The following is a 21,569-nucleotide window of genomic DNA, read 5'->3' as shown; positions in this document are numbered from 1 at the left end:
TTACCATTAGCAAGAGTTAGGGGCCCTCCACTGAGTAAATACAGTCCTTATCACAAACGTGTAAACAGCTTCTGATTGATAAGTTGCCAATAGACTGAAGATCCTTGTGACACTATATACATTCTTACTTTATTGAAGAAAAAAAGTCAATTGAGAAAATAATTTAAAAAGCATCTTATTCAGATTTATTTGAACTGAGAACAGTATTGGATGTGATCCTCATGCAATTCTTTAAAGACACTAAATTGTGCTTATTAAATAATCAAGGAAGATAATGATTTACTGTACACTTTTCCAGGTGGTCACTGGTGTTCAAACAGTGCATATATTGCACAGTGGACAAAAGCTTATACTTGAGGCATTTAAAAAAATGTTTTTATTGTAGGTACACTTTCACAAGTACATCTGAACCAACATGTTTAACTTCAACAGGGACAAAACCATCTGGCTCCTGTCGTTTGACAGTTTAGACAAGAACCTTCATTCACTGCTCTGTTAAAGCTCTACAGCTTTTCATGATGTTCTTGGCTGCTCCAGACAGTAAAACACACTCACTGCCCGGAAGCTATTGGTGCTGTTTGGTTATCTTCTTGGCATGTGCCAACACCGACTCATATCGCAGGGTTTTAGACGTCCAGGCCGATGGAATTCCCTCCAGTCCAACCTAGGAGAATCAAAAAGTACCATTTGACAAACCGTCCTACTAACAACACTGGTATACTGCTAAATATAACAAAAGCAAGATTCATAGTCTTACCTGAGCCCCAAGACATGCCCCAATGAAGGATCCCCGACTGCAGGTGCATCCCCCACAGCTCATGGTGTCTCTGACAGCCTGCTCATACTGCTTAGCCGTCAGGACTCCATGCAGCGCTGCTTGGAACGCACCTGGCAAACCTGAAGGAAGCACGACCAGGGGCGGATGACATGAAGGTTGGTTGTTGAGTTACAGGTTGAACTTGATCATTTATCTTTGCTCAGTAAAAGTGAGATCTGATAATCAAAGAGGTTAAAGAGGATACCTCAGGTGTTTGGAAACACAGTGGGGATCAGCTCCTTGGGAGTCTTGGAGAGATTCTCCTTCACCTGGTGAATGTGGCCTGAAACAGACAAATAATGTGAACTTTATTATTACATTAAACAAACATGTTTTGTTTTTCATTATCCTTTGATTTCAGACTGAGGAATTAGTTTGACTGACCATGTTTAAATGTGTTAATCACTCAATTTGTAACAAATTAGTATAGATGTGGGAAATGAGGAAGAAAGAGATTGAGGAGGGTTAAATCTGTTAATCCCATGACTGGAATATTGAAGCAACAATGCTGCAGGCCTCACATACCACTGACTGCTTTGTCCAGGTCCTGTGGCTGCTTTCTGTTTTCATCACTGAGCTGATTGAGCACTGTGTCCAAGGCTTTGGGATCAGGACCATTCAGGATCAAATGCTCCAGAATCCTGGAAAATAAGTACATTTACAACCTACTTTTTCATTTTAGAGAAGCCCTATCTCCAATTGATACATGGTTTTCTTCTCAGATTTGTTTTTATGATTAAATTAGAGTGTATAGTTTTACTTGTTTAAAAAGTAAAACCTCCAAGTTTCACCAACCAATGACCAAACACACATCCAGTGATAAACATCAACATTTCTTAGCACAGAGCATTAAAGCAGAAGTAAGTGATATATTTGTGTTAATATAAGTCTTAAATAGTTATATCTTCCGACAGCAATCACTTACATAGAGTGTTTGGACCGAAACACGGGTCTGTCAGTCACTCTGCTCTGAGCCCAGGAGAAAACATTTATCGTATCCTACAGTTTTTATCCAATGAGGAGAGAGAACGGCATGCAGGGCTGTGTGTGTAGTCAAGGAACGCCGTGAATGTGGTGACGTAGCGACGAGGACTGTTATGGTGCGTTCAAGGAAACTCGTAGACTCGTGTTTTTCCGTCCTGTGAAGTTGTATCAGTTTGATCTGGTAGGAGTTCACGGGTCGGAAGTTACGAGTGGCCGTTATAGTGACTTTCACAGGTAAAACAGGTCGGAAAAACACGAGTGGGTTGCCTGGAACGCTACAAAGTCGTAAGTTGTGACTTGAAGCTGTAATTTACGATTTCAAAAGCCTGCCTGGAACGCAGCATTAGCGAAAACGACCGGATCACTCACTTCTGCTTTAAGATATGTACGTTGAGCTTTACATGCTAAAAATTATTATTTTCTTTTTTTTTTTCTTTTTTTTTACGATGCATTACAATACATAATAATCAAATTAATAACTGGATTTACCTCTTGTGAGGAATAAAACAATACTAAAAGTTCTGCTGTGTACCCTTTACAGTGATGAGTCATGATGAGAAGTCAGAAAACCACAACAAACCTCAATTAAATTCTCTAGATTACATTTACAATTTTATTATGAATCAAAATCTAGAATTTAACCCTGCCCCCCCCATAAAACAGCAGACAGATAGATTATACTTAATGTATAGATGTTTTAAGTGTGTTATCCATCACAGTCATAGCTGTGATCTGGTTGCATTAAAGGGATAGTTCAACATTTTTGAAAATTGGCCCATCGCCATGATCCCCCTAGTAATAGCAGTAGGTTCGTTACCTTTAATTGTTGGTCCAAGCTGCTTTTAGATCGGGGGAGAAGAATACCGAGCGGCGCAGCTACACTACGGAGGCTAATGGAATTTCTTGGTTTTGCTCATCAAACTCAGCAAATACACAACCAAAAAACTCAAAAACGCTGTGGTGGACAAGTTGTGACCTGCACATTTACCACGCTATGAGATAATAGCGGAAAGTTAAGAGAAGTGAAGCAAATACTCTGAACTACTTTCTTCAGTGAACCACTGGTCGGAGGGACACAGTGTGCGCACCTCAGCCAGTGCCGTAGTATACGGACGTATCTGCAGTAAACAGGCGCTTTTGAAATCACTCCGCCGAGCAGCCGTCTAGAGTGTAAAGTCCGACTTTGCCTCTAAAACAACTCCATCTCGCAACTTTCCGCTATTATCTCATAGCGTGGTGAATGTGCAGGTCACAACTTGTCCACCACAGCGTTTTTGAGTTTTTTGGTTGTGTATTTGCTGAGTTTGATGAGCAAAACCAAGAAATTCCATTAGCCTCCGTAGTGTAGCTGCGCCGCTCGGTATTCTTCTCCCCCGATCTAAAAGCAGCTTGGACCAACAATTAAAGGTAACGAACCTACTGCTATTACTAGGGGGATCATGGCGATGGGCCAATTTTCAAAAATGTTGAACTATCCCTTTAAGTCTGCACTTTATTTTCACATTTGTGGTCTGATCTTCTCTCAGTGTCACTGCTGAAGTAAGAAGCGTGTTGCGGATACTAGCTACTATAAGATAAACTTCCAGACAAGTAAAAGAATTCAAACCCCAGATTTGTAAGTGAACAGTACCCAAATCATCAGCGTATCAGTTTGGTGAACATATGAAAGTTGGAGAGTGAATCAGTGTATTATAGAGACACTGACCTTGCTGCTGCCAGAGTCTCAGCCACACATTCATCATTGTTCTGGGTGACACGAGTGGCCTGTTCAACCTTCTCCAGCATGTCAGGCTTTCCTGCATAGAAAGCCACTATAGGGGCCAATCTGGTGATTCCATCGATCTGACAGTCGTTCTCACATCCTGTGACGAATACGACAGCAAATACACTGGTTGACTATGCTTATCTCTCAAAATGCTATAATTACACTGCACTGTTGCAACAGTCAATCCAGGTCTTTACCAGTCTCCTCTTTGCCCGCATCCACGTTCTTCAGGAAGCCCTTCAAACTTGCATGTCTCCATGGTCCCTCAATGGGCAGCTGTGGTCTTGGTCCTGTTATACACAGAAGTGCAGCACCCACCAGTAAGGTGAATTTATTCTTTATTTGAAAAAAAAAAAAAAAAAACACTGGAAGACTTTCCTACCTCCTCTCTCTCTGTAAGGATCATTGATGGGCGTGTCATACTCTGATCCAGGCCCAAAGAACTTCAGCGTGCGCTGCTTCAGATCCTCAACATTTAGACCTGGTCAGAGAGGACAGGCAAAGACAAGCATACAACTCAAACTGTTTAGACATAGGCCTACATTTGATCAGAATAATTTGTTAAAACCAACATAGAGCTTAAATAGTATGCCCAAATGTAAAGTTTGCTATGTTGTAGTAGTCCCACCAGAAACAATCAGGTCGTCACCTGAAACAGTTTTCAAACAGTCTTGAAGGAGTTCCCAGAGGAGCTGAGCTCTTGTTGGCTGTTTTGCTTTCACTTGGTCCAACTCATACCAAACCATCTCAATTGGGTTGGGTCAGGTGACAGAAAACACTTTATTTTTAATGAACACTTTTGGGTTTACTAGAAAATTCCACATGTGTTCCTTCATATTCAAAATAAAGAAAAACTGTTGAATGAGAAAGTGTGTCCAAACTTTTGACTGGCACTGTTGGTTTCAGAGAAACATAGTAGTCCAGTCCTGTTTAAAAGGGTTTTCACATGGAGAAAAACACAGGAAACCTCTTTACTTGATTTTTTTTTAATTAATCAGCACAAAACAGGAGCTACTGGCTCTTCATTCTTAAATATAAGTTTCCAAGCAGGTACAGTATTGAGTATTGAAAAATGAACAATGGAAGGAAGTGCACATTTGATCACACACCTTACCATGTTTTGGCAAGTAGCATTTAAGCGTAACCAGTAAGATGAAACCCACCTCCACATTCAGACAGGGACTCCAGCAGAACGTAGGCCTGGTCTCCATAGCAGCTCTGCTGGCCCGTCTGCCTCCTGTAAAACGGGTTGGCGGACTCGGAGCGGAACTCAGGGTTTGGATCCTGAGCCAGGATCCCCTGCAGCTTCTGGAGGTCGTAGACCCAGTGGAGAGGCTGCGCTGTGGGGTCAAGTCATCAGGTCAGTTAAAAGACTGGAGACCAGAATCTGAACGGCTGACTAATGAAAACTGCATGTGATTTGTGTTTGATATGTCAAACCACTGGTGGAGCTTTTAAAGTTAAAGGATTTAATAATTAGGCTATATCAGGGAAATATTACCTGAGCTGAAATGTGAAGATAGGGTTTTTTCTTTAAATAGAGTGATATTTACTCAAAGCATAAAATATGTAACATGACAACACATAGCATTAATAAGTATGATGGACTTTAGACTTTTATTACCTGCTGCATCTGCAACAGCTGATCCAACAATGGCTCCCATCGCCCTGTTCGCCAGAGCCGAGGCCATCTGTGGAAAATACAGGAAGTATTAATGGAGAAGTAGGTTTTCGTCGATGTTTTGGTTACTTTATTAGAGCAGACTAGAAAAATAAATCTAGAATAATAGGCTATACTTTCTGGATAGTAAGTCAAATCAACTTGATCATCGTCTCTGCTAGTGTGTGTTTACTCTGCGGTTATGATCACGTGAAGAAGACGTCTGCAGATGTCACCTGTCCGGGGCATTATTCACCTTTTTATTATTAAACTTTAAATGTTTTATAGATTCATCAAAGCAAAAGACTAGATTAATGTAAAGTAGCAGCTGCAGAGACGGTAGCCTACCGCGTTGTAGACAGCTAACTGACCAAACGTTATCAGACATGCTGGTTGACACTGACAGTCTTACCTTGGACTCAGTCCAGTTGGTGTAAATGTACAGAGAGACTACACTGAAACACAGCGTCTCCTCCCGACCTCTCCACAACCTCTAATGTCGACTTGATTGATCCACTGCTAACATTCACCCTGTGTAGTTTTGATCCAGCGCCATGTTATGCAAGTGTTTCCTCTTTAGCACCGCCCACAGGGAGACAATGACATAACAGTTACTGATGTTAGGGGTCTGTGGTTTTACCTTCTTTTTACAGTCTATGGGTTTTACTTAGAAGATCTACAGATATATTATATTATATTATATTATAGCAGCATATTAGGCTATATTATCAAAAGAAAATATTTCCAAAGAAATGTTTTTTTAAATAGCTAGTATCTGAACAGCGTTAGGGTTTATAACAAATCAAATAGTATCAAGGTGAACCCATAGTAGCCTAATCATTTAGTGGCTAGGCTACTATAACCAGTGTTCTCTCTCTGACAGCACCAGAGCAGTGTGATACCCAGGTCAGCTAATGAATTGTGGATAAAATGCAATGATTGTCAGACAGGGCCGTTGCTAGGAATTCTGGGGCCCCTGAAAGAATACTAAAGTGGGCCCCTGACTTTTCCACTTTTTTTCTTATATTATCATTTTTTATTTAGCCTACTTTCTTTTGATGCTAATGCAGCATTACTATGAGTAGTTAGGGTCTTATGCAGAATAATTCAGTCATACAAAGATTAGACTACTGGGTTTTTTTGTGGGCCCTATACTGGGCGCTGGGCCCCTAGAATTATCATCATCTTTCTCCCCTATACAACGGCCCTGATTGTCAGACAGGTAACAGACTGAGTCCACTGGGCAGCGGGCTGAGAGGACTAACTGAACTGTTCTTCACTTCATCCCTTTGTCTGTCTCTCTGGGCTGCTCAGAGCACAAAGAGCAAGAGGGAGCAGAAGAGCAGAGCCTGCAGGAACCTCTGGAGAGAAGAGTCTTGGGCAGACTCTGTCGTGAGCCACTACACTGGCTCACCAGCCCCCAGCTGCAGGTAAATACTTGATGCATTTACACAACTGTTTGTTTTCACCTGCCTCCTGTTTTTCTATTGGTCAGACAGACTCAGAACCCTCTATCTACAAAAATTCAGGTGCTTTTGAAGAAGAGGGCTCAAAATCATGATTTTTTTTATGACCTCAATGAGGTGTTGAAGCTCTCTACAAATGGAAAGCAGCTCCCTTTGGTGAGTGAACCCTGCCCCCCTGTGGTCACCCTCTGAACACACTTGATGACAATGACAGTGAAGTATTGCCTTTAGCCAGTGAATGAAAAGGTGAGCAGTGTAAAGGTTTTTAAAGTCATTTATAGTGCCAGTTTTCAGTAACTTTTTTTAATGACAATTTTTTTTAAAAGTGTGTGGTGGAAAATTTACGTTGATTTGTATTTTCCTTGTAATAAGTGGTAACATAGTCTTTGAAGTAGTTATAAGGCCATGTTGCAATCCTGTTAACTCCATTAGTGGAGACATTTGTGTACTGACTACAATAAACCTGGGGGCAGAGGAAGGACACTAGGATGACCCATGTAGTGCATACAATGTCACACATGTTCAAAGACTCGGGACTTTATGTGGTAGACTGTTAAACTCTTTACAAGTTTACAAAGTTTACAAAAAAAAAAAAAAAAAAAGCACCATCTGCTGACGAGGATAGGTAATCGCAGCAATGACTCCATGAATTGCCTCTCATGAACAAACCATTATTAGTTTAGTTTAGTTTATTTAAAGTGTAAAATCACCATGGTGCAACATGGTTTCGGTACACTTTACAAAATTAATTACAATAATAGAAATAGCAAGTCACTTTACACAAACAGTTTACAATAAATGATAAGAAAAAAATCACGTCAGAGGACAGACAGTTGACTCAATTAAGGAGCCTATTTTTTGAAGAAATAAAAATGTGTATAATAGTATTGTTGAAAATGATCATAAAAGTTCTAAAATGATGTTACTGAGTCATCCCACAGAAGTCAGTGTCTTTATTATTGATAGTAGCCTAATTATTATTATTTTTTTAAACATATGTTTATTGCACATTTTGTTACTTTACAAACAGTGAACAACATGAAACAAGAAGGCACATACAAGAAAACAACAATAATAATAGCAATAATAATGATGAAAATAAAATAGGCTAAATAAATAACTGAAAGAAGGAGAAAAAAAAGGGAAAGGACACTATATCATTGCATGTGTTAGAATCGTGTTGGTAGAAAGATAAATAAATAAAACATAAGTACATAAATAAATGAGTACATTTACATACTATACACACAGAGATACATATAAATGTATGTAAAGGTCTAAATGAGTATACTAAATCAAGATAAAATGAAAAGATAGATCAATCTTCAGTTCAGCTCATCATTCCAGCCATCTACTTCAATATCATTTTTCTCAAGGAAATTACAGAAAACCTTCCAGATTTTCCAAAACTTGTCAAGCTTATTTTTCGTGATGTATAGCTTATCTTTTCTAAAGCCAAGTAAAAAGACATCCCTCTTAACAATTGCGAAGTAGTACAAGGTTTATCCCTTTTCCATCTTTTAGTAGCCTAATTATTGTTTGGCAAGTTGCAAAACTAAATCACCATTATAAGCTCATAGAGAACAGAAGGGCAGATAATTTAAAAAAAAACAACAACATAATACTGTGTAGATATATGTGTGTGTGTGTGTGGGGGGGGGGGTTCAGATGTAGAGGGTGTGACGTAGTGTCACTACATGAGGTGTAAATGAAGTCACTTGAGACACCTCCCCTTCCTTTTGAGCTCTCATGTCATTTTATTAGATGTTTACAGTGAGCCACTATTCATCTTGACTTTTCACAGTCACAGACACCGACCCCACCACACACACACACACACACACACACACACAGAGAGAGAGAGAGACGCTGTCAGTGCATCTGTCCTACCTTCAAACACAATCTTTCCACCTTGGTACTGTAGGTCTGCAGGTCTTGCAACAGAAGAAAAAAAATTGTGTGATGCTTGTGTGTGTGTGTGTTGGGGGGGGGGGTTACTGGGGTGTGCAAGGGGTTGAAAGAAGTACTAAGATTGACTGCATTTATTTATAGCTTACCTCTTCCCTTTCAATTTGTAAAGTAATATCACATGCGATCATCTCAGGCATACAGCACATGCACACGTCTTACAGGACACACGTGTACTGTATATATGTATCAGGCTCAGACTGCAAACGATTTCAAAACTCCAAACACTGTAAAACTCTGTTTCACTTTCTCCTTGAGTCAGGGCTAAGTGACACCTATACACTCAATCCTCAGCAGGTGCAGCGCCCGCTCCTTACCACTCTCTTCCCCTCTCCATGTCCCTGTATGACCCAGCTCCACATTCTAGCGCTACCACTGTGCCAGCAGAAGCAAATTAGACACCAGCACCCCCCCACCACCACCTCCTGATATGCTCTTCCCTGTCCCACATCCATTATTTTTAGCTGGGATCCAAGCCACCGTCTACACTTAATATGGGAAAAGAGTGCCTCGTATTCACAGCACTCCACTAAATCCATCATTGCGCTCCTTCTTTTGAAGCCGAGAGGTTTTCAGGCATCTGTGACACATCCCACCTTCATTCCCTGACATGCACCGTCTTCCTTCACCTCCAGCGCCGTCACCATCCCCATCCCCCTGGTCGTATGGATGGAGAAAAAAGGAGAGAAGGTTGGTCCTCGTCTCCTCACTCCACCCACTTTGACAAGTCTGCAACACACACACACACACATACACACGAAAAGCTGTCACCCCAGCAACCACACTGACCCCCCGCCCCCCCCGCCTCATCTTTCCCATGCTCAATTACACCCCACATAGACACACACTAACACCTATGTCAGACTTAGCCCAACCCCTCTTGCACCCTGTGCCCCACGGCCAGTTGCCCATGTGGGGTTTTTAATAAGGTGGATGCAGGAGTTGGTCTTGCTCTCTTCTGGGTGACGCGGATTGGAAGGGGTTCTCCATACTTTTACCAAACTATTTTTATTTTTCCCCCCTTTTCTTTGTTTACTTTGAAACTACAAGTACATCTGCATTATCTTAGAGAGAAGCCATGAAGTGGACCTGGGTGCTTGTGGCGGTTTTGCTGTCCTTTGGGGGGTTATCGTTGTCTAAGGACTGCTTGGACGTCCCAGAGTATGATGGCAAGGACCGTGTCCACGACCTCAATATCAAGAACTATAAGTCCGTGATGAAGAAGTACGATGTCATGGTGGTGTACTACCATGACCATCCCGGAACCAGCCGCGTCGCCCAGAGACAGTTTGAAATTGAGGAGTTGGCCCTTGAGGTGGGTTGAGATGGGAATTATGTATAGAAGTCATTAAGTATGATAGGATACTGATGAAGAACTAGAAACATCATGCAAAGTTTTGTTGTTGCTTGGAGTAAGGTTGGGACTTTGATATTTCTTTAATTTAGTTTGGTTGCATAGATTTTATTTGTTCCCTACGGGGACAAATAAATTACTACTACTACTACTAGATTTTTAATTGTGTAGATGTGAATTTTACAACAGTAATTCTGGTTGAATGTGACATAAAAGCTTAAGATATACATTTTTTTAAGACAGATTCTTATTCACAGCTGGGGCCTGGGGGAAGGGATATTTTTTCCAGATCTGAAAAGTGTTAAATGTGTAACTGACAACAGGAGGTGTTATCATATGAAATTGATGCTACAAGGCAGAAAATAGCTTTGCTGAATCCAGAAATGCTGATAAGTTAAGTCTTTAAAAATATGTCCCAAGTCTGCAGTGTGTCGACAGTGTCGTCAACGACGAGCTGTCGAGGCCCAAGATATCATTTTTTTCTGGCAATGCATATGACCTGTGTGTTTGTGTGTGTGTGTGTGTGTGTGTGTGTGTGTGTGTGTGTGTGTGTGTGTGTGTGTGTGTGGGTGTGTGTGGGTGTGTGTGGGTGTGGGTGTGTATGTGGGAGCTGATGCACTTAATACACGTCCGCCAGGATGCCACTCACACCTTCAGCCTCCTATCAGCAGTTCCATCACATTCCTCTCAGAAAGACATGACATCATTCCCTCACCACAAAGTTTGTTTGTTTGTTTGTTTAACCTTTATTTAGATCTCGAAAGCCATTGAGGGTAAAACCCTCATTTCCAATGGCGTCGAGAGCACATCAAATCAACAGCAATCATATAACAAATACAGTGATCATAAAAATACATCAACAGCAATACGATCAGACATTATCAACAATTTTTTAGGATTTTTTAAAACAATTGCATTCAAAAGTATGCATATTTATGATCATGTTTTTAAACTGGCCTGGGGTAACAAATGAATTCATTTTCAGCTCACAAACACATTGAACCACACCTGACCCACTTTGGTTCTCTGGTTACATAAGAAAAACGCTGCTTATTAAACATCACATATTCAATAGCACACCACCATTTTCCCCAGAAAGGTTACATTTGTATTATTTGTTATCGTTCCTTTCATTTTCTTTCTTCTGGGTGGACAGTTTAAAGCCAAGAAAAACTAAAAAAAAAATGTGGTGGAAGTGAAAGTTACAGCTGATGTAGACAGTGTGTGGATTTTTCAAGAAATATTTCCAAATCTTAGCCCTCACTTTCTGTGTAGGGTGGATTACTTTTTAGACATGTTAGACGGACAACTTGATCTTTTAAAGAGGCATCCTCTCTTTGCTTCATTGCACTGTGGGATGCAGTTCTATAAAAATGTGATTTGAGTAATAACAGATTTTTACATTCATATTATTGGATTGTGTTATGACAATATTTTATGGCATTTTGCATGGCAAATGTACAGTGCAAAGGCAGCTCTTTTACACACTCTTTCTTTGATTTATTACATACTCTAATTATTTGCAAAAAAAAAAACATATCAATATTATTTTTGTGCACCTAAATGTATACATTATCACTGACATGTGGCAATGAACAAATTAGATTGAATTTGTCATAAAATATCATTAAATAATTAAAAACCAAATGAGAGGAGAGGAGAAATAATAGCTAGAGATAATAATCGGAAGGAAAAGATTAATAATCAAAACAGAGTGTGAATGATAGGGGCTGCTCTCCTTGGCATAAAGTAGCATTTCATCAGCCTGTTGAGTCTCCGTGGGGGGGCGGTGGACCTGGCCTCAGGCTGGCTGCAGTAGTGCCGGCTCAGCTCTGCACTGTGATTGACACTTGCAGTACTGTACTTGTCAGCGGATCCCAGATCGCTGAACATTACTCCCACCTCACCAAAATAGTCCCTGATGCTGGTGTGGCTTCTGGTGCTATATTTATCCCAAGATGCTTTTGTGGTGTGCCGAGCTCCCTGAAGGCTTGTGTGTCTCCTTATGAATGTATTATGATTTACATTTGATGAGGTTTTATTATTAGCAACAGACAGTGGCAAAAAGGCTTTCAGAGGTCAGGATGACCTTTCGGGGTCAATGAAAATCCAATGAAATACGACAGAACGAGAGTGAGGGAGTCTTGTGTTTTTTCTTCCTCAGTCAAGGAAAACCGATTTGATCGCTTAGGTGGTGCAACACTGAGACTGATGTGTGTTAGAAATATGCGTTAGATCTAATACTTAATATTTTTCTCTCTCCATTGACTTTTGTGGGCTGGCATTCTCCAAATTAAACACACTGCACATGAAATGGCTCGCTGCCCAGAAACAGATTACAGATAAATACATGGATGTACTATGTTTCCTCCGTATTCTCTTAGTGTATCAAAATGGAGAGGACTGTCCATTAGTGAGAGATACTTGGAAAACATGCAGATATCAAGCTGTGAAATCCCATCCCATACACCGAGGCTGTAGGTTTAACTTCACATGCAGTTAAGTGGGTTTAGTTACTCCAGAGAAATGATATCAGGCACATTACTGCAGATACACATTCTGAACACTACGGTCCAAAGACAACTCATGTTTTATATTTGGAGGACAGATATGAAATCATTTTCATATTTTATTTGTGAATAGAGAATAAACTTCTGTAAAAAAAAAAAAAAATAAATAAGTGTGACATGATAAACAAATGTAAATTATATTACTTTTTTTTTATCTAATATCTTTTTTATGTTATTTAGTTTCTTTACTTCTTCTATATTTTTTTTACTTTTGATGGATCAAAATGAAATTATTTCTTTTTTATATACAGTATACATCTATGCAGAGCAATCACCAGTAGATCTATGGTCTATGATCTATATCTAACATACAGTACTCTCATGAGGAAAACTGAGTGAAAAAGACTATGAAATAGATACTCTGAAAAGTTATGATATAATTTAATCCAGTCTATTAATATGAATGTATGAGACAATCTGTCAATAAGGTAACACCCCTGTTGCATATCTGCTATTACATTTTATCCTCAAATGTACCATCCTCAGTTGCTTGGATAGCATCAAGCCGTAGTCACCTCAATCACTTGCCCTTTAAAAGTTTATTTTAGCCTGCTGCTTAAATGCCAGAAGGGTGGGGTCTGCAACAAAATATAGGCCCATGCAAAAATGTCGAAGTCACAGTAAAACTAAAGTACCACACTCAGCACAAGATTTGTGCTTTCATAAAATGTTGATCGTGTTCATGCATATAACTGCTTAGAAGATTTTTTATATATTTTGCAATTGACCATTCACTACGCTACAAAACTCTGAACATGCTTTACCAAGCCCCACCCATCTGCAACTCCAATCAAGTTAAAAGAAATGCCAAGAATTATCTGCACAACGAGCTGCAAGACAGTCTATTTAGTCAAACTATTTATGCCAGTAAAAGCAGCTGCTCAAGATCTTTGACACCAGTGTGTGTGTGTGTGTGTGTGTGTGTGTGTGTGTGTGTGTGTGTGTGTGTGTGTGTGTGTGTGTGTGTGTGTGTGTGTGTGTGTGTGTGTGTGTGTGTGTGTGTGTGTGTGTGTGTGTGTGTGTGTGTGTACTTTTTACCCAGCAAACACACAGAGCCCACCCTCAAACCACTTCCTCAATGCAGTCAGGCCGTGAATGTGCAACTGCCATTGGTAGAACTGACTGTCAGTCATGAGGTTCAAGTTTCATACAGATTTAGAAAGTGCATAAGCAGCGCTCTGAAAAGGAGGCTTTTATGGTAATGAAATGACTGAGTGGGATGACTTTGTCAAAAAAGCTGGTATTATCAGTGTAAAATGCCCTTGAACACATGAGATCCACTCATACTGAACTAACAAATCAGAGACATGTCTCCATGTATGTGACAGTGTCTTTGTTTTACAGCTTGTAGCCCAGGTCCTGGATGAGTTTGATGATGAGGATATCGGAGTCGGTCTCATTGATGTAAAGCACGACAAGGCCGTTGCAAAGAAGTTAGGTAAATACAGCTGCAGACACTTGAAACATATCAGACCGGTATCACATTATCAGCCACTTGGCAAGTCATGTGAAATCACTGTGAAAAAAGATAATATTGCTCTGTTTATGTCCACTGGCGTCAAAACACTTAATGTCCTCTCCATTTCCTCAGGCCTTGAAGAGTCCGACAGCATCTTTATCTTCACTGACGACGAGGTCATAGAATATGATGGCGAACTTGCAGCAGACACTCTTGTGGAGTTCATCTATGATGTTCGTGAGGATATAATCTCCCAGTTAATAGCCTGCCTTGTTTAAGCAAAAAAAAGTCTCCAAATAACGAATTGTTGTCTAAAGATGACCTACTAAATCTTATTGTGGCTTTATCCTTTTTCTGTCATCTCCATCTCTATTGTCTGCCCCTTTTCTCTTCCGTGTTCCTTTCCATTTCTTTCATAGGTTCTTGATGACCCAGTGGAAATTATTGACAACGCTATGGAACTGAAAGGCTTTGAACACATCGAAGAGGACATCAAACTGGTGGGCTACTTTAAGAGTCACAAGTCAGAACGTAAGAATCTGTACTGTGATGGTATGGTGGCCTGTTGCAATCTCTTTTTTACAGTTGCTTTTCAAAACTATTGCTCATAATTGCACCAATCAAACAAATGCAACAGCGATCAGGCTCATACTGCTCAATTTAACCCTCAGTTGCTGTTTTGACCTTTAAGCAGATTTAATTGAGCACACACAGAGCAACAGTAATGATGAGAACAACAAGTCGACATTCTTAGATATTTCATACAGGAGGTGACCTACTGAAACAATGATGGTTGTCTGTACAATTTCAGATTTTGAGGCGTTTGATGACGCTGCAGAGGAGTTCCACCCTCACATCAAGTTCTACGCCACATTCAACCCCAAGGTAAGTGATTATTCTGTTTGATCTGACTAAAACATAAGGGCCACACGTGCGTCAAAAACATGTAGTTTGGCCCTAATCCTCTTCCATATTTATTGGATGTATTTAAAACGTATACCTATTCTAGTCTTTAATTCATTAAACTGCCAAATAAGAGGCTTTTGATAGATCTAAAAAAAAATTCAGCCCATTAGTTTATTTTCTTATCCAGTGTAGACGAGACTGACTGAGTTTAGTAACTGACTTTGAGCACATGTTTTCTCTGAAACCTATAGGTACTGATGTTTAAACAGGACATTGTCACGGTTTAAGTGATACATCCTCTTAGTTTAACTGTCAGATTAGGTTGTAAGTGACACTGATGATGGTTAATGCAAAAAGAGTGATTAAAAGCCAGTAAAAGGGGTCTTTTAAGTTAGCTATTGCTACGTAAACATTACGGGGTCATTCCTATGTTCCCACAGCCCTATGTTCCCACAGGGGGGTAACCGCCATTCCGACATCCCACCATTCCGACATAGGCCTCTATTGTCTAAATGGCAACACTTAATTTTCTATCATTCCGACAATTCCTAGCTCCTATGGTCGGAATGACAGTATTTTATTTATTTTTTTAATAGCGTATTTTTTTCCCCAGAAGATTTTGCACTGGTTGGGCTTAGGCAATGATGAAAGGAGTTGGTTAAGTTTAGTAAAAAGACCAAGTAGAGGATAGACAGGCCAGATAGATAAGAGAGAGTCCAGAAGTAGAGAGTCCAAAGAAGTAGGAGGGAGTCACCTGAGAAACGCACATTTCCTTATATAAAGCCTTGTCGGAATGGCGGAACGATGGCATGTCGGAATAGCGGTAGGCCTATGTCGGAATGGTGGGATGTCAGAGTGTTGGAATGACAGGATGTCGGAATGACAGCATGTAACCGTTCCCACAGCCCTATGTTCCCACATTTCTAACTTTTTTTCCCCACTGAAAATTAGGCCCTATGTTCCCATAACATTACACCCATAGACATCTTTCCACATGTAGCAGAGCATCCACCATGTGATAAATCTCAAATGTGGGAACAAAGGGCTGTGGGAACATAAGTGCTCTGGGGCTGTGGGAACATAGGCTATGGGAACATATAGGCTGTGGGAACATAGAGCTGTGGGAACATAGGGCTGTGGGAACATAAGGCAGTGGGAACATACGCCAATGTTAGCATAAACACCTGTTTGCTCATCAGAAACACTGCAGCAAGCATCTTCCTTTAGACCTGGTTCAAGAGTTGTAAATCGACCCTCTTGTTTTGTTTCTTTCTATTTTATTATTTTTCTAAAGTTAGCATGCTAACCAGTTTGCTCTGGTCCAGTCAAACTGGTACTTTCTGATAACAAGTCACTGAAGCCTCCAGGCTGCCCTTATGATGGACCTATTAGTTCAGTTCAGTAAACTTTATTGTCAATCACACAATGTAACGGACAGTTACACAGGGGATCGAAATTACGTTTTCCCCAAACTCCAAATGTGCAATTAAAAAAAAAATTGTTAAGTAAAAATTTCAACATACATTTACCACACATATATGACATAAAAATTAGCCTATAACATCTTGTCAGCAACTGCTGAGGCTCCTCGGAAGATTGGTCGATAGCTGTTAATGTTGGCTAGGGAGGAATGGCAAAACCTACAAATAGCATGATGTCGAGGCTCAGGTGATGGACGTTTTATCCACAAACTATCTTGTAGGCTTATTGTCATATACTGATATCCTCACACCTCTTCATTTCCTTCGGTGGGGGGGTTACAGGTGGCCAAGGCTCTGGAGCTGAAGCTTAATGAAGTTGACTTCTATGAACCCTTCATGGATGATCCAGTGCTCATCCCTGGAAAGCCTTACACTGAGGATGAGCTGGTAAAATTCATTGAACGTAATGACAGGTAAATCTCACTGGTGCTATGCTCAAATAGTGACATGAGAAGAAGCTGGTCCTTCCAAAATAACAGCACCATGCCTTAAATCTACTTGATCTCGTTTTCTTTTCAAGACCAACCCTGAGGAAGCTGCAGCCTCACAACATGTACGAGATCTGGGTAAGAGACCACACACACACACACACACCCAGCCAGCGATTGTTGGGCTATTCTTCTGTGAAAAGCTTTGATTGGATTACAACTCCAGAACAAGTTATGGATTCATGAAATTGTACAGAGGTTGCTCATTATTGTTCCTTTTTTTTTTTCGCAGGAGGACGATGTCGATGGTGAACACATCATTGCCTTCGCTGAGGAGTCTGACCCAGGTAAAGGAACCCTAAACTTGAACCCACTACTGACAGAAATACCAGTCACCACCTGCTGATGTCCTGCAGATGCCACCCTGTAATAGTTTACCTTTAGTTTCTCTGTGGTCTTCTCCTCAGACGGTTTTGAGTTCCTGGAGATCCTGAAAGAAGTGGCTGAAGATAACACTCACAACCCCGACCTCAGCATTGTCTGGATTGACCCTGATGACTTCCCTCTGGTAACAATACAAAGCAGTGAAAATGACTGGTATAAACAGGGGCGGGTCTTCCATGGTGGCACAGGGGGGCACATAGCCCCCCCCCCCCCCCAAATGGTCATTGACCTGTGGTAATGTCAATCACTGTGTAAAGCTCTTTAACACTGCTATCTTTATTGTAGGCTCTTAATCAACTCTGTACAGCAAACATAAGATTGTTATTGTTCTCAATTTCACCATTTGAGTAATGCTTGTTATTCTGCATACACTGACTGTTACACAAAACACTGAGATGTTAATTGTACAGAGTTGAGCTCAAACTACTAGGTAAGAGTATAAGATGTTTATGTTCAGTTTGAAAATGTATTGTGTTGCTTATTCTGTTAAGTTGTTTATTGATTGACTATAATTTTAATATTGACAAGTGGAAAATAAAAAGGTCACAGGCATCTTCCTTGAAAGATTCAATGTGGCCAATAAAAAGCAAGATAAAGACATGCGTAACTGTAAAATATAAACATTCGAGAGAGCGATCAGTGGCAGCCTTCATTTTTGTTACTTTTGGGCGCCCCCCCCCCCAGATTCACTGTTGCTACCCCCTGTGCCCCCCAACAGAAAATACTGTGGACCCGCCCCTGGGTATAAACAAGAGTGTTGTTGGGAGAGTTGTACTCAACTGAAATGAGATGAAGTGATGAATCTGTGAGAGCTTGAAGCACACTAAAATACATTTTTCATGTGCATTATTATTGGCACTGACAGCACTGATTCCTGCATTTTTCTTTATTCCTCTGCAGCTGGTGCCACACTGGGAGAAGATCTTTGGCATTGACCTGTCCTCTCCACAAATTGGTGTTGTCGATGCTGATGATGTAAGTAATACCTCTGCCGTTTTATTCATATTTGTGGGAATTTGTGGCTTTTAACCACAAATGATGCACGTCTGTTCCTGTACAGTGCCAATGCAATTAGTGGAATCAGTCGCAGCAGGAAAAGCTACCAAATAAACCACAAATCAGAAAGGAAAAGGAAAAATAGTTGCCTTTTCTTCAAACGTGGTTCTGTAGTGAGCTTGTTGGTCGGTTTGTTTCAGTTTGTTGTCTCTCTCTGGCTCGGCAGGGTGACAGCGTGTGGATGGACATGGACGAGGAGGACGACCTGCCCTCTGAAGATGAGCTGGAGGACTGGATTGAGGATGTCCTGTCTGGTGAAATCGATCCTGATGATGATGATGATGATGATGATGATGATGATGATGATGATGATGATGACGACGACGACGATGATGACGATGATGATGATGATGATGATGACGATGATGACGACGATGATGATGACGACGACGACGATGATGACGACGACGACGATGATGACGACGACGACGATGATGATGACGACGACGACGATGATGATGACGACGACGATGATGATGATGACGACGATGATGATGATGATGACGACGATGATGATGACGATTATTAAATCATTAAGTCATAATTTTCTCTCAAAGTCTGACCAATGCCGTTTCAAGAGTCAACATCATTAACTGTGTCAAAACATCTTCTTTTGTAACTCTCTGTTATGTTGAACTCATCAGTTCATTTTGATATCTCATCTGTTCATCATCCTCCATCTGTATCTCGCCAGAACAATATTCCATTATTCATTTACCCCCCCAGCCCCCCAGCCCCCCACCCCCCCTTCATATTCACTAATACTCCATGTAACAAAGTACTTTATAAGATCCCACAGTATCTTTATTCCCACATGTAACACTGTCTGGTACAATAAAAAAAGAAATTCTTTCAAAACCTTCAACTGCTATTGATTTTTATATTATTAAAGTTTTTATTTTCCAAAGTACTGGAGGGGTTGCAATGTTGTATGCATTATGTCTGAGTCCATCTGTGGAGTCTGTTGCAGTTCGAATGTGTTTTATTTATGTTCACATATCTTTTTTGTTTGCCCCAGTATCGAAACAGGTGAAGTCAGATCCGAGGGTGCTAGCAGGCTTTTCTGACGGGTCTTTAGTATCACCAGCCTTCTCTGTGAAATCAATGTAATGTTGTACACTGAAAGTGCTGTACATCATATGGATGTTTTCTATGATGATGGATTCTATTCATCATCTGAATATTCTATTTTTGTAACAAGAGAAATTTAACTTACTGTGAAGTCTTAAATAAATGACAGCTTGGACAGAAACTCCACCACTGTATAGTTCTTGCTGTGTGCATGTGTGAATTCTAAGCCAAAAATATATTAATTTACTGTGATTTTGAAGCCATAATAATCTTGCAGTATATGGGACAGAAAGTTAAACACAGAAATGTCCCAACGCTAGTAGATTACCATGTCTTTGGTGCTCTCTAGTGGTAGTACACACAAAATGGCACACAGCAGCACAAGGTAATTTTCTACCAATTTTGTTTGCTGTAGGCTACATATCCAGTTTTTAAAAAGATGCCCTTCACATGCACAGACAACCATGACATCAGTGTTCCTCTCCGACTTTCAGTAATTAGACTGCATCGTTTTTAATAAACATCTGTTAGTTTTTCAGACTGACAAATTTCCTGAAACCTTCTGTGATTTCCTCAAAACTGTGGAGACAAAACTCAGTAGCCAAACATCTGACTCTTTAAGCAAAACTCGAACAAAATACATCAAAACATTCTTATCTGTGCTCAAAATAGTCAATCAAGTGTCAAAAATAAAAACATCTCCATCATTATTATCATTTCTAACCTATAGTTTGGACCTAACCCAATAATTTCTAAACTAATATCACAATACATAATAAAATAGCTCCATCTTTCATTCCTTATAAAGTAAATATGGAAAAACATTTACAGCGGACACAGAGGGGAACATAGGACCCTTTTGGGGAAAAGCGGGGAAAATAGGACCCTTTTTTAGAAAAAGGGTCCTATGTTCCCCTGTCCCATACAAAGTGGGGAACATAGGACCCGGGGAACATAGGGATGATCCCATTCAGCCCTGGCAGGACTCCACACTAACATCACCACAGGCCAACTCCATGGCTTGGAGGAGGTTTTCAGGGTTGTCAGTCATGCAGCTTCCAGTGCCATGCAGAGAAAAAAAATCTTTATTTGGGTACAGTAAATAGAAGTTGAAAGTTGGGTTGCTGTTGAACCACTCGTGTACCAGGATAGCACAATGAAAACTGACATTATCCCAAATCTGTCTTGAAACTGCTGCTCAGGAGCAAACAAGACATTTCAAAGACGATCCAGAGATGAGACAAGATGTTAGTTTGTAGACGGCCCCAAGGTGGCATGGCATCCCATGACTGCTAATGGCTGCACAAGTGAAATCACAATTATGATGGCAAGGGACTTAAACACTGTGATGCACACACAACGACTCAAAACCGATCACACTGAGGAAACCAATAAGCCAGTTCATCGGGCACTGGTTGTTGAAGATTGTAGAAGGGATAGGCCTAGAAATAATCTGAGAGAAAGAGAAAGGAAGAGGAGGAAGAGGAGGGCAGCGGAATCAAGGAAGACAAGGACATGTCATTTCAGCGGAGTCTACATCACTCATTCTGTTAAAGGCCTAGGAACACTCCTCCTTTGCAGCTGCCGACAGCTGGAAACAACTCCAAAAAACCCTGCGCTTGGAAAGCCTCGCTGGCCTCACCTCCATCAGTTCTTTCGGACTTGCCATAACAAATTCCTAAACACACCTGTAAAGCTCTTCAAGAGCAATTAATTTCCACTCGCTCCTCCTCCTCCTTCTGCTGTTGAACCGTTTTACTCATGCTCTGCTGCTTTTACTGTACTTTGTGCATACTCCCCTGTGACTGTCCATGCGTTTTTTTTAACTGCCTGTCTTGTCACCTGTGATGTCCAGTCCAGAGATTCACAGCAGAAAACTGAAATTGCTTTTTTTGTCAAAAAATGTCCACAGGATGACTGACTATACCTACAAACAAATGTTTTCAGAACATCACCTTGCCAGTGGTATTGTACTGTAAGAGGGTATTAGTCACACAGTTTGTCGTCCTAGTCAAATACTGTATGCATACATGCAGTTACAAAATACAATTTGCAAGACTGCCATGAAGGTGTGATGACACCGTTCTTACCACACCAACACCAACTGCCTGTCAGAACAAAAATGCATCTAGCCTACTGT

At 40.6% G+C, this 21,569-nt stretch overlaps 2 protein-coding genes across 2 annotated transcripts; one reads left to right on the top strand and one right to left on the bottom strand.

Annotated features, from left to right (window-relative positions):
• Nucleotides 1–353: 353 nt before the first annotated feature.
• Nucleotides 354–5,799, bottom strand: LOC311001215 (crystallin J1C-like). Its single transcript, XM_083992240.1, has 10 exons — nt 5,639–5,799; nt 5,191–5,257; nt 4,730–4,906; nt 3,949–4,047; nt 3,764–3,856; nt 3,507–3,663; nt 1,343–1,458; nt 1,023–1,100; nt 758–897; nt 354–664 (listed from the first exon to the last, which is right to left on the bottom strand). The coding sequence occupies exons 2-10, from the start codon at nt 5,255–5,257 to the stop codon at nt 566–568; spliced, it is 1,026 nt and encodes a 341-aa protein (XP_083848366.1). The 5' UTR covers nt 5,639–5,799; the 3' UTR covers nt 354–565.
• Nucleotides 5,800–9,507: 3,708 nt separating this feature from the next.
• On the top strand, nt 9,508–19,610 carry casq1a (calsequestrin 1a). Its single transcript, XM_083992238.1, has 11 exons — nt 9,508–9,975; nt 13,929–14,022; nt 14,176–14,276; nt 14,463–14,574; nt 14,855–14,928; nt 16,713–16,843; nt 16,951–16,996; nt 17,151–17,205; nt 17,326–17,426; nt 18,203–18,277; nt 18,525–19,610. The coding sequence occupies exons 1-11, from the start codon at nt 9,739–9,741 to the stop codon at nt 18,885–18,887; spliced, it is 1,389 nt and encodes a 462-aa protein (XP_083848364.1). The 5' UTR covers nt 9,508–9,738; the 3' UTR covers nt 18,888–19,610.
• The last annotated feature ends 1,959 nt before the right edge of the window (nt 19,611–21,569 follow it).

This window comes from Trachurus trachurus (genome assembly GCF_905171665.1).
Source record: "Trachurus trachurus genome assembly, chromosome: 17".
Lineage (NCBI taxonomy): Eukaryota > Metazoa > Chordata > Actinopteri > Carangiformes > Carangidae > Trachurus > Trachurus trachurus.
The sequence above is the reverse complement of the archived record's forward strand: the minus strand, read 5'-3'. Positions and strand labels throughout refer to the sequence as shown.